The sequence below is a fragment of the Symphodus melops genome (assembly GCF_947650265.1).
Source record: "Symphodus melops genome assembly, chromosome: 10".
Classification (NCBI taxonomy): Eukaryota; Metazoa; Chordata; class Actinopteri; order Labriformes; family Labridae; genus Symphodus; species Symphodus melops.
The window spans coordinates 8,277,971-8,296,210 of record NC_136700.1 but is presented as its reverse complement, the minus strand read 5'-3'; the positions used below and the strand labels follow the sequence as shown (position 1 = coordinate 8,296,210).

General features: G+C 40.7%; 1 protein-coding gene across 8 annotated transcripts in view; it reads left to right on the top strand.

Annotated features, from left to right (window-relative positions):
• Nucleotides 1-17,043, top strand: part of ncam1b (neural cell adhesion molecule 1b) — a 69,109-nt gene extending 52,066 nt beyond the window's left edge. For 4 of the 8 annotated variants that reach the window (XM_079353490.1, XM_079353487.1, XM_079353488.1 and 1 more), the window contains 10 exons: nucleotides 167-263; nucleotides 2,355-2,525; nucleotides 3,198-3,326; nucleotides 4,646-4,678; nucleotides 8,148-8,272; nucleotides 8,597-8,777; nucleotides 11,092-11,290; nucleotides 11,728-11,844; nucleotides 12,610-13,710; nucleotides 14,982-17,043. In XM_079353490.1, coding sequence (XP_079209616.1) covers nucleotides 167-263; nucleotides 2,355-2,525; nucleotides 3,198-3,326; nucleotides 4,646-4,678; nucleotides 8,148-8,272; nucleotides 8,597-8,777; nucleotides 11,092-11,290; nucleotides 11,728-11,844; nucleotides 12,610-13,710; nucleotides 14,982-15,102 — 2,274 coding nt within the window. In that variant the 3' untranslated portion in view covers nucleotides 15,103-17,043. Of the gene's footprint in view, nucleotides 1-166; nucleotides 264-2,354; nucleotides 2,526-3,197; nucleotides 3,327-4,645; nucleotides 4,679-8,147; nucleotides 8,273-8,596; nucleotides 8,778-11,091; nucleotides 11,291-11,727; nucleotides 11,845-12,609; nucleotides 13,729-14,981 lie in introns of all 8 variants that reach the window. The other 4 variants (XM_079353491.1, XM_079353489.1, XM_079353492.1 and 1 more) reach the window with 4 other exon arrangements.
• The last annotated feature ends 1,197 nt before the right edge of the window (nucleotides 17,044-18,240 follow it).

Here is an 18,240-nt window from a genome sequence, read left to right as displayed (position 1 = left end):
AAAATCTGATGAATTATTCAGGAGCAGGAAAGCTCACAGCAACAAATAAAAATAGTCCTCTCGAATGGACAAACACAAAGGTCACCTTCAGTGTTGGACACATACGTTTATTCATCTGTTTTGGTAAACTGCCCTTCATATATTTGCTTTTTGTGTCCTCCTCCAGATAACCCCTGAATCTGAAAATGACTTTGGAACCTACAACTGCACTGCTTCAAACGAGATGGGCACAGAATCCAAGGAGTTCCTCCTCATTCAGGCCGGTCAGTTAGCATTCTGTGTGATTTGTAGCATTTAAATTGATTTCTTGATTCCTTAGCGCATACAAAACTTGTAACAGGAAGATGTCTCCCGCGGTACTTAAAGCACAGATATGTGTAGTTATAACAAACAGAAAAATCACTACGATAAATTTCACTGTAGCAAACAAATTGAATTGCAAGGACCGCGAAGGGCTCCAGGCTTCGGGAACACATTTTTCACCAATTTTCAAAACACATTAGACCAAAACATCGACCACAATGTGAGATTACACAGAGCAGTTCTTGTTGTAACATCAGATAATTTAATGTTCCTTCCCTCTGGTTGTTTAGAACGTACGAAGGCTCAGTGCAGTGTTGAAAGAAATGTAAAACAGCATACTTTATCGTGCACTTCAAAGCTTTCAGTGTGGATTATGGAATGAAAGAAAATTGATCAAAGCTACATTTTCCTTACATTTCATTCTGCAGCTTATACCATAAGCTGTATGCTCGCCAGCACATTAGACACATGGGACAGAGAGCGCAGAGATAACTGATGCCACAATCTTAAAGGGGCACTATGGAGTTTTGGTAGAGAAATTTGACAGTTAAAGAAGTGTACGGATTCTATGGTATGTCCATAAGTCTTTACACAAACTGTCCTCTGAGGAAAATGTGGTCCCTGGAACACTGACAATAAAATGCTACACAAGAAGTTATGGTCCAGAAGAGTGACACTGTAGCTCTCCTGATAGCTTTTTGTCTCCAAACTGTGTTCCAGGGAGCAATTTTACCCTTTAAATAAAGAAAATCCCAGTAGTTCAAAATATAGCATGAGTTGTTTCAATTCTTAAATTTCACTTCCAAATCCACATAGTGCATCTTTAAGGAGAGAAATTGAAACACCAAATCATTCCCGAAAAGCAGATCATGCATTTTCAAATGAAATATTTTACAGATATAATACTTAGTCATGTTTAGACAACTCAAGCCACTGTGGTTGAAATTGTGTCTTGGTATTTTCTGTAAATAAGAGTGTAGTGGGTTGTCAACAATTATTTTGGTTCTTTTGATCATTAAAATGAAATGAGGAATTTTGGGGTATTATACGGGACAGATACTTCCTCCAAATCTATCATGAGGAGTTGAGAACAGACACAAAAGCTGTTTAAAGTTTAAATGTGATGCAAAATGCACTGTACCATGTTTTTCTGACACCAATTAATGTATCTTTAGACTGTCTACAGACCTTACTAATTAAGAGAGAAATCCATTCGCTCCATCAGTTGCTTGCTTCACTTCACAGAAAATATGTGCTCAAAACAGGCAGTTTGGGGATTTTCCCTTTGTGACATCACAAAGGGTTGTAACACCTCCCGCAAATGGGTAACACTCCCACAGTTCTGTTTGTTCTGCACTCTGAATCCGCCTTCTCACCGGAAAGAATTGTGCATGGTGCCAAAAAACTCAAGTGAGCGAAGCCCCAGAGCGTGGTCAAACACAGCTCACTTTCATTTAAAGCTACAGGCACGGACACAGCCTTTCCTTAGAAGGGCTGAAGTAGAGGGGTTTCTAGGCATGATCTAAAACAGGATCAGAGTGGATTTTTGGCAAGAAACTTCACAGGCATGTTTTGGGGAGCTCTGAGACTTATTTCAACTTGTTAAAATGGAGTATGATATCTGACCTTTAAAAGTGCAGGATTTTTGAAATAAACATCAAACAAATAGGTTGTGCTTGGCTGACTTAAAAGTTTTTAAATGCATCTAAAATCTTTCTTTTTCCACCTCTGAGGTTTATCAAAAAAAAAAAAAAGCAGCTCAATATATTATGTGGTTTTCTCAATCAGCATTTAAGGTCGACATTCAATTTGCTCTTTATTTTTTTCTTCCTGAAAAGACGTGAGGAGTCTGCAGCATTCAGTTTCAGATTAACAGCTCTTATGTCATAAACCACAGATGCCTTACAAATCTGAATTACTTTAAGATGCATTTGGGAACCATTAGGAGTGTCTGTAAGTCTGTTAGTGTAAAAGAACAATGCAGTCTGACAGTGCCAGAGTGCTGCAATCTTAAAGCTTTAGTTGTTACCTGTGTTTCCTCCCTGTACCAGATGTGCCGTCAGCTCCATCCATCCTTGAGGTGAGACCCTTCTCCACCACAGCACAGATCCAGTTAGAGGATCCTGAATCCACTGGGGGCGTTCCTGTCCTGCAATACAAAGTGGAGTGGAGGACTCAGGGCAGAGGCAGCTGGCTACAGAAGGTCTTTGAGGTCCAAGATGGTGAGCACACAAAGCAAGCAAAAAAAAAAACCCCAAAAAACAATCAAGTGTTGTGTCGGGATAATTACCGGTAGATTTCTGAAGCAGAAAAAACAAACAAACAAATGACTTAAAATTTTCTTCATGACTTGTTATGAAGAGTTGAGGAGGAGAGTTTTTGTTGTCACGATGACTATTTTTGTTTAATGCACAGCTGTGGATTCATTTTTTGAATCCACATATTTGCCATTTGTCGTTGCTTGTGCAAATACTATGAATTTAAGTTCCTTATTATGTACCTCTGCTACACAGAGATGGAGCTAAAACAAATGATGGCAAACAATAGAGCTATAATGTCGTGAAGGCAGATATGGTAGGAGCATTATTTTAAAGTGAGAAAAGTCAAGTTCATTCCAAAAAATAATCCATCCATAGAGGTTGATGCTGCATAAGGACGTCTTTGAAAGAGCTGTCTGTGATTTGTGTTTCTGTAGAGCTCTGGATTTAGACCACCTCTAAATAGATTGATCTGTTGTTAAACGTTGTCAGAATGAATCCAGAATCAAACTAATGGCTGTTTACTCGTGATTGGATTAATTAAGCTTGTATTGTTTGAACTTGGGGCTGCGTAATCAAAACTATCAAGGTGTTCCCATTAGGTTTGGCACTGCCTCTGATATGATGTTGTTACAGGCTCCATTGGCGAGGTGACTATCACAGGCCTGAAGCCAGAGACCAGCTACCAGGTGAAGATGTCAGCCATCAACGGCAAGGGCGAAGGTGAAAGCAGCCCCGCTGAGTTCTTCAAGACGGAGCCTGTCCGTAAGTGGCACACGCTGCACGCTTGACAGCACACTGTAGAGTTTCATCACCCTGACCTGTCTCCACAAACACTGTGTGTGAGGTCCCTCCTTCGATATTTCAGAGTTAGTGTTTGCCCATCACTGATCCATAGACAGAGATGTTGTCAGCAACCCACCTGTCAGCTTTGAGTTTGTTTGTTCAGTGTTACTAAAGCCTCCAACGGTGTCTTTTCTTTCTGAGTCTGTCTTTTCTTTCTGTCCAGGAGTTAACATGAGAACAGGAACTACTATCTACTGTTTGGTTGATTTAAATTTGATTTAAATTTGTTTTTTAAAAAAGGATTTTTAAATCTGAAAACATGTAGTTTCTATTCTCATTATTGTTATACAGTCATTTGCTCATTAAAAAACAAGTCAATAGCAAGCCCATAGTTTAGTCTTTAGCGCCCCCTTTTGGTTTAGAATGCCTCCTTTTGGAAGGCTAGACTGCCCCTCCCTGTTGGCTTCACATTAAAAATGCCTGCTGACTCATAAATGATCCCATTTTCATGACTCTCTGTTGTTTGCATGCTGATCATCTGCTCATAACTTGTGTTTATCTTTTTAATCATCTATTTTTTTTTATCCATTTGCTCATCTGTGTGTTGTATCCATCAGGCCACACTTACAACAGTAAGTGCTTCATCTTTGTTTTTTCTTTTAGTAATTCTAACAATCTGTCATGTCTCCCGGTTGATGTCATGAAAAAGATATTTTTTTTCATCAGTAGGCCGGGCCCATGTCAGCATTGATTTTGATGTATTCATCTCTATGTCTGTCTACTCAGAGATCCACATTTTAAAGTAATCACAAGCACGATCAAAGAGAACGCCATAGAAAGATGAAAAATCTGTTTTGATATTTACGGCTCGTTATTTATTGACTTCAAATGTTTGTGCTTTATTTTACACTAATTGCTAGACAACGCGCCGCCTAACTTGATGCTGCCATTTTTGTTCGTAGTTTGTTTGTGATCAAACCACCTTTGACGTCTGTTAAGTTACTCGTTTCTCATTAGACTAACCACAGTTCATTTGAGGAATATCTCCATGACTACACATCTTGTCACAAGCTTTGACGCTTTGTGGCCTGGAGCAGCTTTTCACTCGAGTGTGTGCTGTCTTACTGTAACCATTATCGTTAAATAAAGGTCTAATTTTCTCCACCTCTCCTGGTTTATTCTGCAACAAATGAGTCATGCCTTAACGTCTCAAGGAAGCGTTCTTGCAGAGATTCAGGTACTCGTTTGTGCAGACCACTGATGCTGATTGCCCGATGTCTTCTCTTTTATGTCCCTAGACGACATTTCCCATTTTTTCACTGAAGACACAGGTTTGTTCCGTAGTGAGGAGAATAGAAAATCAGTTCTGATCACCGTAGCTCTTTCTATCCCTGCAGGATAAACCCATCATCCCTACTAATTAGCTGTATTTGTGATAACTTTGAAGATAGCAAATCATGTCAGCGTTTTCTGGAAACTGACCTTGTTTATCCTGATCATCAATGCAAACCCTGTTCTGTTTGTCACCCGTAGATTCTATTTCAAACGTATCCAGCTTAATAAGAATATTAACCCCATTTTTGACATCCCGCATGGAACTAATTGGCCAAATAACAATTTTATAAATAAATGACAAATCTCTGTTTTTCATGAGCTCGTTTTCCCTCTGGCTGCAACAATTTGGTGTTATTTGGGAACGTTAACGTTTGCATAAGACTCATCAGCACTGATTAGTTAGTTGCACTGCAAATAATAATAATTAAAAAAAAGTCAAGAGGATGAAACTGTTAATGTCACTTGTAACATGAAAACTCAAACAGAGGAATGTCTGAGCGTTTTGTTGTTTTCATCACATGTAAAGCTTTAAATGGTTTTATGTCAGTATGTTTCTGTATCTGTCTTCTGTTCTCTTTTCTTTGATGTCCCTCTTCCTCTATCAACCGCTCACATGTGCCATGTCATGTTACTGTTATCTGTTTTGCATGGTCCTGATGATCCTCTTCCACTCGGCAGAAGGTAACTTACTGGTTCAGGTTTATGAAAGAAGATGTCATAGATTAATTGGAGAACCCCCAGTGACACGACCCTTTAATTGCATCTATGCATTCATGTAACATTTGTCTACCTAAATCCTTTTAATCAGTCTTGTAGACATTCGCCTCAGCAGGATAAATGAGAGCGAGCCAGAGCCGCCTTCACGGTAATATATAACAGTCAAGAGTGTTTAATATCACACTTGATGCGGAGCCTATTGATAACCCACCACCTAAAGGGATGTTACCTCTCCTCCTTGTAGGATGTGTTTCTATAAATCAGCTGTGTAATAAACACAGTTTCCTCTAATCACTGGAGAATCATAATCAATATCCAAAGAGCTCCAAGCAGCAGATTCCTCTGGTTCTCGATCAAGAATTTGAGCGTTTATTCACACTAAGAGTAATAACTCTGCTCAGCGTGTTCATCCACTCTATCATTTTTAACCTTAGCCTGACTTCCATGCATCGAAGGCTTAATCAACTAACTTCAACCGATTGAATCCAGATGTTAAATGCAAACTGAGTATGACCTGAGTATGACCACAGACCATCATGAACATGTGTTATTTTTGTGTTAGTATACAATGAAAAAGAATCGGAAGAAAACGGTCTTGGAGAGCGAGTTTACAATCCTTTTTGCTGGTATGACGTAGAGAGAGAGAGAGAAGTAATTAACCTTGGAGTCAGAACAACATGAGCTCCATCACAAAAAGTCCTCAACTTTGGGAGAGTTTGAGTTTCTGTTCCGATAACTAGAGAGGTGTACTGGACCTCAATGAGATCTGAAACTCATTGACATATGGTGGAGCCAAATTGTAAAAGTAATTGGAAGAATTTGAAGCGTAGATTTGACAGGATGCCAGTGTATTACAGCTGGCACCATGGTCTGACTTCACAGTAGATAAGTTATCATGCAGCAGGATTCATTGTAGACATGCTACAGCTTCTTGGCTTCAACAAGGATTCATTGGATTACAATAGTGAAGACCCAAGAAGACAAACCAATTAATATATTATCCAAGCTCTTGGAATCAGAAAGTGGTTGGCAGTGTTTCTTCATTACAGAAAGGACACAGCTGAATAACTGACTTTAGATGTTTCTTTAAATTCAATTAAAAGGGGAATTAAAAGTGACCCCAAGATATCTGGATACCAACTTGTAAATTAGATTACATCATTTAATTTAATGCCATTGCACCAAGTAAAGTAATGAGACAACACAAGACAGCGTTGAAAAACGCAATGTGCATTCTTTGTGTAAAGTGTGGATGCAAACAGTACAGATCTGTTCATCCCAGCTTTTTTTCCTGTCATACCCTGAGTAAGTTCAAGAAGTCTGCGTGAGCCATTGTGGGAACGCAGCAGGTAATAGTCTGGAACATTCACCAGAAGTGAGTGGAAGTGGTGATGGAAAATGCCCACATGGAGGGGAGGTTTTGCTGCTTTATACTCTTGTCTGCTCGCAACAAAAGCAAAAATATAACATTTCCAACTCACAGGTTTTTACTGCTCTTCATACAAGTTAAAGAAACCGTTACATCAGTTCTGTTGAATATCAGGGCCTAAATGTCATGGAATTATCTAAAAAAAAAATGGCAGCCATTTATGTGTGAAAGGGACATATGTAAAGATATTAGATGGATCTGATTCATTGTCCAGCATATACCGCATATGCTCAATAGGATTGACATCTGGGGAATTTGAAGGACAAGTCAGAATATTGAAGTCTCTGTTGTATTTCTCTAACCTTTCCTCATCACATATTGCAGTGTGGCAGGGTGCATTGTCCTGTTAAAAGAAGCCTCTGTCATCGAGGAACAGTTCTGGAATTAGGAACAATGAACAATGTCATGTTTGCTGCATGTGTCGAAGTTACAACAACAGGATTCCTCGTATACAATGCTCCAGAGACCAGGCCATCCTCATGATACACTTGGTTCATTTAACCGGAACACGTCCTGTCGTAACATTGCTCCACGGTCCAGTACTGATGCTAACATGTATTGTGAGCACTCTGATGGGTGGACATGAGCCTAGGCAAGGCAAGACGCATTTATTTTTTATATAGCAGATTTGACCAACAAGGCAATTCAAAGTGCTTCACCAAAAGCATCATGGAGGCAATCTGCATCATGACAGTCACTCTTCCAGCCATTTGTCCTACAAGAGCTGTTGTGAAGCATCTGGCCTGATCGGTTAAGTCTTTGCTGCCTAAAAGCATCACAGGGCATTAGGCACCCATGACCTCTGTAGGTACTGATAACAGCAAGTCTGAGAAAACCCCAAAAGACCTACTCTTTGGCCCTCCCCAATTGTTCCTGCTTCCAATTCAACTACTCAAAGAACTAACTTTTCCCATTCTGTTGAGACATCTCTATAAGATGCGGTGACATTCCAGCCAGTGACAAATAACCCCTTCCCCTGTGGCCATATATGACACTGGAGGAATGTCACTCAGCATTTTTATACTGATTGAATGTCACTCAACAACTCAAAGTGAATCAGATAAGCATGTGGCTGTGTGTCATTTGGTAATTAGTCTGACTTCAGACGTACCATCATGAGGCAAGCGATTAAGAAAGGGCAAGTGACTTAAAAGACAACAAAGAGGCCGGTTTCCTTTTTTTTTTTTTTCATTCTGTATACATTTAAAGGTACTTGCTGGACTGATACAACTTTTTCCCCAATAAAATTAACCCCTCACTTTCATCATCTGTGAAATATGCCTTTAAATAATCAGCCTCTTGCTCTTGTGTGCCTGTAGGGAATCCCAATCCTCCAAAATTGGAAGGGATACTTCAGCCCAAAGGAAACTCCCTCAGAATCAGCTGGCTCAAGCAGGATGATGGTGGTTCCCCCATTTTACATTATCTAGTCCGCTATAAACCAGTAAGTTTTTTTTTTTTTTTTCCTTTTACACAATTTTCACACAACCTAAGTTGTTGATGGACAAAGTCAATGAATGGATATGAACATCAAGCAACTATTTCTACAACGTTTAAGACAGGAGAGAGCATCCATTGATTAAATGGGACAAGCAGAGAGCAGAGCATATACTGTTAGTTATGGTCCTTTAACATACTTAAGTTTGGGATTCTGATGATTTCTAAATCAAAAGAGTAACTGGGTTTAAAGACAGGAATAAGCTAATGAATTGTTGTCTCAAAAGTAGCATCTCTATACGTATTGACCGTGTTTTCTTTGTATCATTAGCTCCAGGAATCAGAATGGAAGCCAGAGATCAGACTGCCCGCCGGCAGTGAGTACGTGGTTCTGAGCGGGTTGGAGTGGGACACCGACTACAATATCTACGTGGTGGCAGAGAATCAGAAGGGAAAGTCGCAGCCCGCATCGATGTCCTTCAGGACGTCTGCAGAGCCAGAAGCCATCCCAGGTACCCCCTCCCTCAAATCACTCGCATTTAACTGGAACTAAACATCCAGAAAACTGAGGAGCCAAACTCAAAGCCTCGAAACCAGAGCGTCACGTTCTATTTTTAACTCTCCAACTGAATAAATAAGAACTGAATACTTCAACAGATAAAAGTAAAAGAGATTCCTGGATGACGTTGAGCCAGGAAAGATTTTATGGATGATTTCTCTCACTTTAAAGATTTGACAGCCCGTGTTAAATGAGCTTGAGTTTGTGCTCACAGAACTGGGACAGGCTCTTACAACAGAGGATGAAATTGTATTTTTGTCTATACTTGTATTCACTGTAGACTGATTAGTTTTGTCCCTGTGTGGAACAACCTCTAAATTGGCCCTTGATAACTGCTGATTAACTTCGAGGGTCTGAAGGTTTTTTACCAAATGTACAAAAAATAAACCACACACACAGCCTCCTGTCAGATTTTTTTTTTTAGGTGCTAGCATTGCTGAGCGCTTTGCTGAAACATCACAACACACCATCTTGTCATCCCTCACTACTTTTCTAATTCATTCTCCAATTTAAAGCACTTTCCACTCACCCATCACTGAGTCACCATCGAGCCAACACAGTGTAGTTTTCCCCTTTGTGCTGGGCTTCTGCTTTGATGTGTTGCTGTGTTTTTTTTTTTTTAATCCTCCCCAAAATGCAAGAAATCAGTTTTTTTTCCTCTTTTTTTTTCACTTTTGGTTTCAGACCTGACTCATTTTCACTTTCTCTCTTCCTCTGTTTTCCCCACCCTTCTCTTTTTTTCCCTCTTTGTTTTGTTTTCATCCCTCCCCTCTCTTTTCTTCCTTTACTCTTTTTTTGTCTCTCTCTCTCTTTCTTTCTTTCTCTCTATCTCTCTCAATGTTCCTGCTCTCTTGCCTGGTCCCGGACATTGGTGTGGTGGACCACGTGAACATTTCCGTCCCGACCTGTGTGCATTTTTCGTGTGGTCCTCAGCCACTCAGGGCTGTTCATCTGTGACATGCACTTTGGTATCACTCATCTTGTCCCTCATCGCTGTCCTCCTGCTCTCATAGTGTTTTTGTGGGGAATTCACACCATAACTGTCGAGGAGAGCTTGCCTTTCTCTGGCCTGGCTGTCTCTCTGGATGCTTTCACTCCTTTAACACAGACTTTGTCCATGACAGACCCGTCTCTGTTATGGGTGAGAAAAGGGTGCTACGTAGCTCCAGAATAGACCAGGCAGACAAAATGGACTAAAGGCATAGGAAATCCTCCACCTCCCACAGCTCCACAGATTTCACTCGACACAGCATTAGCACAGCTAGTCATCAGTACTAGACTCCAGAGAGGTGCCAGTTTACAGTAATGAACAATAGTGGAATTGAAATGAAGTTGTATTAAAAAAAAAAATAGCGCTTAGAAAAGAAAAGAGTGATGGGCCTTTCCGTTTACATAAACCCTGTACTATACTCAAGAGATGATGCTTATATACTGTAAAGGTCATTAACATTAACGTTTACATTGTTGAAAACAGAAAACGCCTAACTGAAAATGTTTATAATAAGAATAATATGGTACAGTTTGACAAGCTGGAAACAGAAATATCATGAGGAAAAACTGTTTATTTTTGTGCTGTTTACTAAGAAAAAAGTGAAGCTATTTCTCATGCATGTAATGTCTTTCAAATATTGCTAAAAAACAAACAGACAGTTTTTTATACATTTATAGAGGTGGCTGCTTTACCACGCTGCCATTCTGTTCTCCAGCAGATTCCTCACCTGCATCTAAAGACTTGAATGAGTCTTAAACAGAGGAGGGTCGATGAGTTCTGCACGGGTCTGCTATAATAACGACAGAGTTTACACAGCCAGTGACCACTCCACAAAGCCTTGTGTGATATTTTGGAAAAGTCTCATGTTCATTTTGTCCACATTATCTCTCCCATATAACCAGCAATGCCGTACAAGCTTTGGTTTGCGCTTCTGTCTAATGCAAAATAAAAGGCCAAATACATGATGTGTCTCGTTGAAGAAAGCCTTTTGCATAAGTCTCCCTCGATGCATTATATTGAAAACGTATGTGAGCGCACACAAACACACCACACTGCATCATAATTCATGCTGAGACCACTAGATCGTAACGCTGCCCAAAGCAGGTGAGTGCATTTTTATTTTTTTTATGCCAGAATTTGTGGATCAGAGAGGCGTAGCAGCAGCTTGTTCAGTTGTTCTTGGCAGTTGATGTTTTTTTATATATATATATAAAAAATAAAAAACGTGTCATGCTACAGTTGTTCAGCTCTCCTGCTCCTGTCTCTTGTCTGGCAGATATGGGTGACGAGGCAGCGCTCTCCATGGGCATCATGCTCTGGGCAGGGATCCTTGTTGTAGTATTTATACTCCTGCTGCTCGCCGTGGATGTCACCTGTTACTTTGTCAACAAATGTGGACTCATCATGTGCCTCTGCGGAAAATCCAGCACAGGGACCAAAGGACACAACATGGAGGAGGGCAAGGCAGCTTTTATGTGAGTGGCACAATGACAAGAGGGGGCGTTTACCTTTGGCCAGATCAAAATAAGAGGTTTCTTTCTAAAACTGTATTTTGTTCTAACAAAACGGCTGTGAGCGGTGCTCCTATCGAGCATTTTTATTTAAAAAAAAAAAAGTGTAATGGAAAGTGGCTAGAGCAATGAAATAACAAATCATCTAACACGCACAATGAGGCAGTTTTGAAGCTATTTGATTTGGAGGTGACATCATGAGTTGATTCATAGAAGCTTCACTTAAATACGGCCACATAGTTCTTCACTGGAGTTATCTGACTCACATATTGAGACTTTGATTGAGTTGAAACATCCATCCACCGCTTGTACTGACATGATCAGCGTCTACTGTTGCAGTCTTAACTGCTCGTTGTAGAAGGACGTTTCAAAAAGGGGAAATGTGTCTCTCTGTGTTACAGCAAAGATGAATCCAAAGAGCCAATAGTGGAAGTCAGAACAGAGGACGAGTGCACAGCCAATCATAACGCAGCAGGACCAACAGAACCCAATGAAACCACACCTTTAACCGAGCCAGAGTGAGTCCAAACAGACATACGTCACAGCCTACCGCTCAATTCGTTTAAGCTGTTGTACATTGCACTCCACATCAAAGAATAATGATCTTATTGAACGGCAAACAAAAAAAAAAGACAAAAATTTGACCCTTGAAATGATTGAAAAAGCTTGAGCATTCTTGAGTGGAGTCCACTGACGTGTTGCTTTTCTGTTTTTTATTCCCTCTGAGAGGGATTACTGCACTTTGTGTTTTTTCTTCTCCAGCCTTTGGAGATTTCCGTTCTTGTTTTCTCAAGGTTGAAGCAATACCAGTTAAAGACACAGAAAGGCTTTTGTCCTCATGAGTGCGGTCAAGTTTATTGGAAGCCATTTGACAACCTTAGGAAGCCATCTCTCGTATCAGCAGTCTGGAAAAGTTAGATTTCCCAGTACGAGATTGTCACTGGTACTGTTTAACCCTTCTAGGTGGTTCTTCGTGGTTCTGTAGTTTTCTGCAGGAAGACTGGTTCTTTTCTTAACTCCATCGCTTTTCCTAGTCAGTGTACTCAATGTTGGTGTGTGTATGGGACGTATCCTTTAATGTTCACTCACAGCATGACACCCTATCTTTTTTTTTTCTCACTAGGCTTAATAGTTTCTGTTTTTGAGTTGCTTTTGTCTCTGTTTGTGTTTGTTTCTAAAACCAACTAATCCCTCTGCATGCTCTCGTTTCGAGCCACCCTTCCTCTGTCACAGTCACCCTGGTGTCTAGTCTGTGTGTCTCTGTTCTCTCCCTGCTCTCTCAGGCTGGCGGCTTTCACTGCTGCTCTGGCACTGGACACCCTCTCCTCCGTAGCCACCAACTCTGACACAGCCACCGCGACAGTTCAGGACAGCCCCTCTAGCGAGACCACCACTCTCACTTGTAGCCTGTCCACCCCTGCTAACGACCCCTCTGACCCCTCACCCACCACTATCCCGGCCCCGGCCCCGACCCCAGAATCAAACACGGCGCCGCCAACTCCCCTTTTCTCCACGTCTGCCGTCGAAGCTAAAATGGCCCCGTTAGTCGAACAAAGGGCGAGCGACACCCCCGAAGAAAACGAGAAAACAACCTCTCCGCCTCAAACCCCTGAACGGACCAAAGCTCCAAAAGCTGTGACACCGATACCACCTAAGCGTAGGCATTCTCCCAAACTTGCCGCTCTGAACGCTAAAGGTAGCCCCCCTGTGTCTCCACTCGCTACGTCTTCCCCTTCGTTCTCTCCCACCTTCGACACCAAGAAACGTGCTCCGAGACCTCCCGCCACACAGCCACACACTGTCGCCTTAAACTCAGAGACACCAGTACAAACTGCCTCCACTCTCGAAACTACTGCCCCTCTGAAACAAGAGCCTTTTTTAGATACGACCGCCCCCGATGCCAGCGTGCACAGCCTTGCTGCGTTTGACACGAACAATAAACGCACTGACCAAAATGTAGATAAGATCACGATCAGTGCCAATGATGCTGCAGCCAGCCCTCCTTCAGTGATCCAAGGTGCTCATAAAGTCCACGATGCAGAAAAAACTGACACTCCAGCCACAAACTTCTCTTCTCCTTTACCCATCACTCCTATTACTAATTCTATCGCCCCCGCTGCCCTCGAGGCGCCGATTTCAAATGATTTCTTCACCTCCCCCTCTAACACGTACGACTTACTAACCTCTGACTTTGGACCCAAAAATGTCGATTTAGAATTAGAGTTGACAAACGGGACCGAAAGATCTTTTGCGCCACCCGCAGACCTTATTAGCTTAGACAGCCCGCCCTCTCTGGCCAATGGTGAAGGAGCAGAACCCCCAACAGGCCCAGTTCTGGAGGCATCAGAGACTCTGGCCAAGACTGCTCCTCCTGTCAACGATGAGTACGGCTCCCTCTAGAGGTTTATCTGTGTGTTTGTGTGTGTGTGTGTGTGTGTGTGTGCGCGCGCGAGTGTGTGTGTAATTTGTATGCCCATTCATTCACCACCGCATCTTGCCATTGACCACACAATATGAAATATTGTAATGGTAAACTGTGGTAATGACACTGGGTTTGTTACAAGCTTGATGTTTTTTGGATTATCAGACGAGTGATGTGACGTTTCGTGTGACTCTCTTCCATTGTGGAAGTCCATTGCCTCCTTTTTTTTTTTTTTTTTTTTCTCCACATTCAAGAGAATATTAATGCCCCTATTCAGACTTTCGCCATGTCACATATACGTGACAGAAATGTAACATTTCAGTCATTTATGTGAATAGGTATAAAATCAAAAAGACAACATTACGAGGTCGTGAAAATATGAAACCACATAGACATAGTGCAGATGTGGATTTATTCCCCAGAGTGAGTCTTCAGATGAAGTTGTCTGATTTATGAACAGATCTATAGAGCTCATTTAAAACACACAATCTGCACATTCTCTGTTGATCTTTGTTCCTACTCAGTGGTGTCACTACTCCCTTCTGTGCACCAGATGGCAGTATCTCCCAGTCTTTCATGTTGCACTTCAATAACGCTGAGACAAACACCTGTGTATTTCTGAACTAAACAACCTCACCTATACCACAAGATGAACTCTCTGTAAAGTTACACATTCCCACGTGTGAAAGCGGATTTTCTTTTAACGGCGGACTCTTTAGTCTCGGGCTGCTGAATGTTGCTTCACTGACTCTGCAGCTTGACATGAGGTGTTTGTTTTCCTGCTCTGAACTGCAGAAGGGAGGCGTGCGGCTACAGGCTGGATCTAGATTCTGTGCCTCACTGCTCTAAGATTAACATTAGTATCACATAGCACAAGCTCGGGGCTCATTTACTGTGCAATCAAAGTCTCTTTGAAGTAGAAATAAACTGATTAATAGATAATATTCAGTAAACACTGTTTGTTTTGGAACAGGAAGGTTAATAGAAACAGGATGAATTATGTGGGTATGTCATCTGTTTAATTTATCTGACTGTTGTCAAGGTGGTGAAGAGCTATGTAAAAAGACCTCTAAATACATACAATGTCTTTTTACATATTGGGCGAAGACATCATGGAGAGTAAATGGTTTACATCGTGGTCAACTCAAGTGTTTTTATAACGGACAATATTTTTCCCCTCAGCTAAGAAGACCATGTTCCTAATTGTGGGCATTCTCTCTTCCCCCTTTGCAGGAAGAGTTTTGCTGATGAGAAAAGCAAACTGGAGGAGGCAGAGCTCTCAAAGACGCTGACAGAGATCCCTGCAGAACACAACAACGTCATACAGACTAAATCCAGCGAGAGCAAAGCATGATGGGAAAGGGGAAACCCCCAACCCCTACCCAAAACATTTTTTTGCAGAAGCAACGTTTGAGAAACACTGCAGGAGTTTTGTTTTCCAGTGCCCTTAATGACATATTTAAAAGAACACACACACACACACACACACACACACACACACTCCAGTCTATAGGTTAGAGCGGACTTTGGCTGTGCTTTGAGTTTTGGTTTCCTTCATCAAATGTTTACTACACCCAAGGAATTAATCTTTAGGTCATAAGAGATTTATTTTATTTTTTTATTGGTATTTTATTTCACCAGTCAGGTTTATTAAGAATAATCCCTTATTATAATGATTGCTTGGTACAGATGTGGAATAGATTCCTTTTTATTGTGCTTACAGTTTGTAATGCCATCGCACACAAGTATTGGATTATTATGAGAAATGTAAAAAGAAAAAAAAAGAAAAAAAAGAACTGACAATATACAGAAACTATTTTTCTTATTTTCATGTTCATGTACTGTTAAAATGTAAAACTGTTGCATTTGTTTTTAGAATGGATTCTTACCTTGTGGGCTAGTCTCATTAAAATAGCTTGTCCTGCATGTCTGACCTGCAAGTGGTTGTGAAGTTTTGTTTACAAGGTTAATGGTTTCACTTTGTCTGTTACAGGGATGTGTCATCTCGCACAGATGCGCTGGCATTGATTAATCACAGGCCCCAGTTCAGTGTTTGGATAATAAGCAGATTTGTTATGGTTACAAAAATACAGGATCAACCCACAACCAGCTGCAGGGGAAAGAGAGTGACATACACGGTGACAGTGTGCACCATCAGATTAGATTTGGCCCATTTAATGAGAACGTGTATTCAGGCTGTCACTGCCTTGCCAGCAGTGTAAGTTAATATATTCAATCATACACATATATTTGATTCAAGAGGCTCTCCCTTGAACACTTCAGTGTTGAGAAAGAGAAAAACAATGCCAGCAGAGCTGCCGCTTCTCAGCCAAGGATTTAGGAACTCCAAGCTACGATCTTGTGCTAAATATACGCCATCTATCTGTTTGGGGAGCAACAACGATTGCAGATCAAAGGTCTAGCTTCCTACTTTGAGTTGTGCATTTGAAACAAAAAGATAAATAAATGAATAAAAACATTTTTTGTACTATTTAAAAACTACAAAGATTTATTTTCCATTTCCTGCCTGCAAGCTTGTGCACTGTGCCTGTGTGTCAATAGATTGTCTTGTCATCAGTTTCTATGATAATCTGCATAGCTTTGTCGTGAGAGAGTTAGCCTATTCTTTTAATTTTAAATATTGTATTATTAAAAGAAAAGTATGATCAATGGACTAATGTGGTCTTTATAACACGTGTAGTGTGTAAAACTGTCCGTCTCTGGTCACAGCACTATATATTGCCAGTTATATTGAAGGAAGGTGTTTTGAACCTTGGCATGAACTCAGTCAGTGCTTCGTAACATTTATCTACGTGCAGACAGACCTGCCGATGTCTGCATGAGGGGAGAACATCTCATATGGAGTTAATGACTGTTACATTCGGGGCTTGTTCTGACAAAAATACATAACTGTTTTTTTTTTTTCTCTCCCTCCAAACGTTGTAATTCAAGTGTTCTGTAAAGTGGATTTTTAATTTTTTAATTTTTTTTGAAGTTTTATTGTCTTTTTATACAAAAGTCACTCACCAAGAGCAACGGTTTGACAAGCTGGCAGGAGGGTGTTCCACTCAAGACAGAAGAACAAAGTTATTTTAAAAGCTTCAGATGTATGGTATATTAGAGAAAGAAAAGCTTTACTCACCTTGTGCCCCACTACTGATACCAGATCCCCTCGCTCCCTTTTTGTCTCTGGATGCTCCTTTTGGTTTTATTGGGTCAAACTCAGAAAATATCTGTTGTGTACAGTCTGAGTGCTTACCCATTTACAAAATAAAAAAATGGTTTCCAAATCTAATTGTGTACAGGCCCATTGTGTTATTCTTATAATTACTTTTTTGTATACTCTGTTCAACTCAGAGCCTGCAGCACCACACTTCTGACACAAGATGGCAGTAAGTACTCATTTATGGATTCCCTTTTGTTTTCGCCATGTCATGGACACGCAGGACTATTTACAGAGAGGTTACAGTGCAAACAGGTTATATTAGGATGGAAATGTCTTGTCCAGATAGATGAGGGAGAGCAAATAAACACGTGTTACATAATACCTGTTGATGCAGGAGTAAAGTAAATACTTCCAGGATCGGATTTTAAAATACTGTGTACCAGTGAGGGCTTGATATTTTTGGGCTGTGGTATTCTTCCCCCTCAGTCCCTCTAATGTGACCTGACCCCACGAACTAGAGCTATGTCACCAGAGTGTCAACAAGCACGACGGCCCGCTTTGACCTGGTATGACATGCTGTTTCAACACTCTTACCTCATTTCACTGACAAGAGTGAGTTATCAAAATAATACAAATAAAACTGCTTAGGTGCTAAAATCATTTAAGTTTGTGCTCTTGTTTTAGGATAACACTCTGGTCCTGAGCTGTCAGGCTGTCAGTAGTTGAAATGCCCTGCAGATGTCTCTGATCGCAGCCTTGATGGAGAGATGAGGAGCAGAGGGCGATCTTTCAGAGCCGTGACGTCGCCTTGGTGATTTGCAGCCAAGTCAAGTCAGCATCAGGTAGCCATGATTAAACCGGAAGAGACATAGTATGGCCTTTCACGCTAAATGAGAAAACCTTTTTTTTAAAATGGGCCAAAGACAAGTGTTAGGCTTTCCAAAATAATGTGAGTTGTAAACAATATTTCAGGTTTGAAGATAGGCTAATTTACTGAAGTAATTTGCAAACCAATCTGGAGCCTTTACTTCTTATTAACTACTTCATTATATTTCAGAAAATATTTGTTTTTATTTACATTTTCTGGATGATCTTACTTTCTAGATTCTGATAAATACCAACAAAATACAACAATTAAGTATCATGATGTGTTATAATTATTGTAAATAAAAATGTGACCTCAAAGCTCATGTAAGAACCCCAGAAATAAGATATTTTCTATTAATCCTTAATATCCCATTGTCTCTTTAGATATCAATACACTGTTCTTTATATGTTGTTCATACTGTTGTGCCAATAATTCTGCAACAGATTGCAGTTTGAGGG